This window comes from Pseudochaenichthys georgianus, chromosome 16 (assembly GCF_902827115.2).
Source record: "Pseudochaenichthys georgianus chromosome 16, fPseGeo1.2, whole genome shotgun sequence".
Classification (NCBI taxonomy): Eukaryota; Metazoa; Chordata; class Actinopteri; order Perciformes; family Channichthyidae; genus Pseudochaenichthys; species Pseudochaenichthys georgianus.
In genome coordinates this window covers 4,021,777-4,027,124 of record NC_047518.2, presented here as the reverse complement: position 1 = coordinate 4,027,124, position 5,348 = coordinate 4,021,777, and the positions used below count along the sequence as shown (strand labels likewise).

Here is a 5,348-nt window from a genome sequence, read left to right as displayed (position 1 = left end):
TTTGATGATTTGCATTTCACTTTATTCAGTTGTGATTTTAACCAGACTGTAGTTTGAACTGCTGACAAGAACATGTATGCATTAATACAGAGGTACCCAAGACATCTCATGGCACACGGACAGCACCTCTGCCCACGTCTTACAGTGTGCTGCTGTTCCCATGTGGACGTGTATGACCGATATGACATGTGCCGTGACCTTTTCTGTTGGAGGAGCAGCTCTCAGTTCATACACATCTTTCAGTCAACACTTGAAGTGACAAAGACACCTAAATTATATAATATATTAGCTAGGACTATGGGATAAAAATACAATAGAAAAACGTAATTTCTTTCCAATTACATTAGAAAAAGACACCAGGAAGGCTTTGATGAACACACAGGTAATCATGAGCCTGCATTATTTGTATTTTCCTAACAGAGCTATTGGCACTGATCTTTCATTCTGAATTCTGTTTGCACTGACGAGACTGTTATTTGTGTACAATGTAAGCACAGAGCTCTTTTTGTCTTCCTGAATGTATTTAAAGAGAACTTAGCTTCTCTTTGTTTTACATTGCAGATCACCTGAGCCTGTGTGAATCCATTCTGAGAGGACTGATCCAGAGTCTGGACTGCTAGGGACTGAGTAGGACATCTGAAGAGACACCAGCTGATAACTGAGATGTGTGAGGCGAAATGTAAGGACAGGAAGTCTCTCTCCGAGCAGTCATTAATGCCTTCTGTTACTTGCCCTAAACTCACTGATTACTGCTGAAATCAAAACTTGATAATATACTTAAAAAGGTGCAATCTGTATATGGGACACACTAATCGTTTTTCTTTCTAAAAAACGTTTTTCTGTCCGAAACTCTGTCTTTGGTTTCCTGCAGTTTCTCGGAAAACTTGTCCTTGGTCTCTTCCATCTTCTCAGAGAAACGCTCTTTTGTTTCCTCCATTTTCTCAGAAAATCTCTCTTTTGTCTCCTCCATTTTTTCCGACAGTTTGTCCTTTGTCTCCTCCATTCTGTCTTGGATGTAGTCTTTAACCGGCGGTGGTGTGGTTAAATAGCCATGCTTGCGGAGATACTGAACAGATAGTGACGTGCCACCAAGAGTCATTGTATATCTAGCAGGGGTTGCAATCTGTGAAGAACAAAGACAAATAAAAAAAATCACTTGCTGGATATAATGTGTATTCTTTTTACAATCTCACTGAGTGAGGAAATGAGACGTATGCTAATACAAGCTGGAAGGTCAGGACATGTGTTTGCTTATTCACCTTAACACAGGGTTTGATGCTGATAATAAGTACAGATGTTTAATGTTCATTTCAATACCAACCCAGAGGATGCCAGGATAAATTACCTTGTACATGGCATATGCAGTCAGAGCATACCCACTTGTAGAGTCTCTTAAAAGGCAAACTATTTTCTCTGGTAGACCGATAAACTCCAGGAAGGGCACTACATTCACACCTCTGAGGGGAGGGGAAACACAGGGAAACATTTCCATTAGCTGCCAAAAAACTGTGCTTTGTTAAATCAGCATGACATTTATACCATGATTTGTTAACTTTGCAGATAAATACATTGTAGAATTGACAAAAGATGAATTCAAATAATTTCAACAAACTGAGAACCCCACATGACTCACTTCATAGCAGCGTAATAGAAGGTTCCAACCCAGACGGAGGAGGTGAGGAGATGAACAGGGATCATCACCTTCCCGTACTGTTTGAAGGTCTTCTTAAACCTCTGCACCAGACCAATGGACTTGTCCTGCAGGGGGTCCAGGTCCACAGCCTCAGGAGCAGCTTCCTGTGTCTGAGGGGTGGCGCTGGCCTGGGGCTCCTCTTGGTGTTTGGGCTGATGTGCTGCATGGCTGGTGGCTGAGGTGGACAGCCAGCAGCGGCCGGTGGGGGGGGGCAGTGACAGGCGGAGGACACAGCAACAAGGTGCTGCTGGTGTCTGATGCGCGGGGCCGCCCAGCAGGAAGTGGCGTGATGCTGCCACCCGACGCAGAGTGCCATGAGCGAGAAGGCGCTGCATTATCATGCTGTCCTCTCTGCTGCTGGGATGTGACAACAGACTATAGGATGAGACCAAAAACAAACGGTTAACTCCACTTCTAGGCAGTGACATATTTCAATGATTCAATTCCTGTTTAGCGCGGCAACAAACAATTCTCCCAATTATTGGATTGAGAAATCAGTTTCTCATTTATTTGTCAAATGGAGGAACAATAGAAAATGTCCATCAAAAATTCAATGAATCTAATCTAACATGTTTAAATTGATTTGGTCAACAGGGACTTTCTGCTAACAGACTAATTGTTTAAGCTCTACTAGCCTTCCTTATTCACTCTGATTAAAGTGAAACAAGACCATGATGAGTATGACATACTCATAACTATTTTTCAGTTTTTGTCCCGAAATTGGACATTAATGTGGCTGCAATAAATGGAATTGAAATGCACTATTTTGTTTTTATTTAACTCCGATCTTCCCTTTATGGATAACCTCAAGGAGATCCATTTTTGATTTGTGCTAGAAAATGTACATCATTGTCATCATCAGCCCTAAAATACATTTGTATATTATGTGGACACTGGGTGACCTCATCGACTGGCTTTATACTCTGCATTAGTTTATATTCCATAGTAAAGTTGGCTTTTGGCTGAATATATATTATGACAAATAGCCCTGTAACAGCCAAGACAACTGTAATATTTAGACAAGAACCAGCCATACCCTACATTTCTTCCTGCCATTCTATGACGTCATTTCGTTGCTTTAAGTGATTACACGGGTTTAATTAATGGAGGATTAGAGTTCCAGAACATACATGTGTTAGGATTGCACAACCACACATGCAGCACCTGAAGCAAATACACGATTTGCTGAGTTTCAGGCACAAAGACCCAGAATGTTCATCAAACAGACCTAGCACTAACTGAAATACTGCTTAAATGTAAGCGCTGGCCTACCCAGTCTGTTACTATACAAGGTAAGGTTTACTACGCGACTAAACTTCTGCTTACAACTTGAAGCCGCTAACATTAGCCAAACTTCGAGCTAGGCAAAGTTTCTCACAATATGACCGGACGTGCTTAGATGTATCTTCACAATAAACGTACTGAAATAGACATTAGGGGGAAAAGGCAGTAGGAATTTGTCCAGGACAATTTGGGAAGTTCTGACCGGATGTCCCTTCCTAAATGAATGTTAGCTTTACAGAGAGAGCTATCTTAGGCTAGTTGACATTGGCCAGTGTTGTCTGGAGGACAGGAGGAGGCACGTTTTACTTCCTAGATTGCCAGGGCCCTTTTTAGCGGGAGGCGATGTAGAGAGCCTTTTATAACTAAATGCAGACAGGGTTTCTTCTGTAGACACGGACTAGCATGCGGCCCTGTTGAGGCCAGACTCTGAACAGATGCCAACTTTGGCTCCTGACGCCCAACGTTAGCTAGTTAGCTAGCTGCACTGCTAACCATCACGGGAGGAACACAAGTTGTCAATATATAAGTATAACATGCTAAAGTAGAGGACATAGAACAGTCTACACTTACGTGTTAAAGTCAACACCAAACTGTACCCTTAATCCTGAGGGCCATGCAAATGTGCCTGGGCTATGACTCGTTCAAGGACCACATTTCTCGCCGCCACAGAACCATGGAATAAGAAGACCGAGTGGAGAGCAGATTGTCACCCTAGCAGCGCAAAGAGCCATGGGAAATGTAGTTGAAATTGGTCCGATTGCGAAACGCTGCAAGGACGTGCAAGAACTTCATTTCCCAGACTGCCAAAAAGCGAAGTCACCTTTTCCGGGTTTGTTTCAATATCTGACCTTTACGACTTTTTTTTTTTTAAAACGATATGTTTATTAATTTTCATTCTTTCAAACAACAAGACATACTTACAACAACATCAAATACAAATAAAACAAATACTTTTGAAAAACATAGGCAAAGACAAGACAGGACATCCTTACAAAAATAAAATAAAATTGAAATATATAATAAAAATAAAAGACATTAAATGAAATGAAATAAAAAATAAAAACAAAAACAATTGGGCAGTAGCAACATTATCCTAAAATGTGTACATAGTTACAGCTGTTTAAGAAGTACTTTACTTTCCATTCAACCAGATCGCCCTCATGGATTCCCATTGTTATTTCTTAGCATGTTTGACACATTAACATGACCTAACAGTTGAGTAAACGGGCCCCAAACCTTATCATAGGTTTCATTCTGCCTTTTCAGAATATACGTTATCTTCTCCATAGAACAGCAATTACTCATTTCCCTCAGCCATTGGCCCACCTGTGGCCTCTGAGTGTTCTTCCATGACAAGGCAACCGAGCGTTTTGCTTGGAGTAAACACATATTTATGAGATTCTTTTTATTCTTTGTTATGACTGGGGTGGAGGGGTAAAGTCCCAACATAAACCATTTAGGATCAAGAGGTATCTTAACATCTTGCATTTTGTGAATTATTTGTGAGATCTCGCACCAGAAAGTTGCTATCTCTTTGCACTCCCACATGCAGTGAAAAAGTGTCCCTTTAGACTGTTCACACTTAGTACATATATCTGGAATGTTGTTTTTAAACTGATTTAATATCACAGGTGTTATGTACGTGCCAGTCGTGTTGTAGCAATTTCAATCTGGTATTCTCAGTTTGCCCATGTGCCTCAGTACATATCACACCCCCGTCATCCAAGGAAATATCCTCCTGTATATCTTCCTTCCAGGCGTTAAGCCGGTCGGTAGAGGATTCAGTGGAGTTAAAAACCAACACGTCATATAGCACTGAAATAAGCCTTTTCCCATGACAATTATCAGAGATCAATCGTTGTGATCAAGTGGTGGGGGAGTTAATAACTGATTGCGGGACGCAGTTATAAAGCTTCGTACCTCTAAGAATTTTTTTAAAAACTGCTATTTGAAAGACCACATTTAGTACGCAACTGTTTAAATGACATCAGCGTTTCGTCTTGAAACATGTCTCCTATTTTTATTAGACCTTTCGTTGCCCAATGATGGAAACCTGGGTCCATTCTTCCTGGTTTAAATTGGTCATTTCCCCAGATTGGGCTAAAACGGGACATTGACGATTTTCCCCCAGCACATCTTGAATTTTATACCAAACATTGATCATATTCAATACAAATGGGTTAGATGTTTGTTCCCTGAGCTTTGTAACATTGGCAGAATACATGTATGAGTTAAGTGGCAATTTAGGGGTAGTGAAAAGGCTTCGATGTCTAGTACCCACGCAGGGACTGGGTCGGGGGAGAAGTAATACATTATGCTGCGTAATTGGGCGGCCCAGTAATACCACTGGAAGTTTGAGTCCTCCTATGTC

At 41.2% G+C, this 5,348-nt stretch overlaps 1 protein-coding gene across 1 annotated transcript; it reads right to left on the bottom strand.

The window, feature by feature from the left end:
• Positions 1-3,696, bottom strand: fam210ab (family with sequence similarity 210 member Ab). The gene is made up of 4 exons (XM_034102310.2): positions 3,548-3,696; positions 1,634-2,068; positions 1,346-1,457; positions 1-1,123 (listed from the first exon to the last, which is right to left on the bottom strand). Exons 2-4 carry the CDS (start codon positions 2,032-2,034, stop codon positions 809-811), a joined length of 828 nt encoding a protein of 275 aa, XP_033958201.1. The 5' UTR covers positions 2,035-2,068; positions 3,548-3,696; the 3' UTR covers positions 1-808.
• Between the last annotated feature and the right edge of the window lie 1,652 nt (positions 3,697-5,348).

Excerpts from the sequence above, each read along its gene's own strand:
- fam210ab (XM_034102310.2), bottom strand. The coding sequence starts at position 2,034 with ATGATAATGCAGCGCCTTCTCGCTCATGGCACTCTGCGTCGGGTGGCA. Across the intron at positions 1,458-1,633 it reads TTCTATTACGCTGCTATGAA|AGGTGTGAATGTAGTGCCCT; the intron begins GTGAGTCATGTG and ends CCCTCCCCTCAG. Across the intron at positions 1,124-1,345 it reads CTGCATATGCCATGTACAAG|ATTGCAACCCCTGCTAGATA; the intron begins GTAATTTATCCT and ends TGTTCTTCACAG.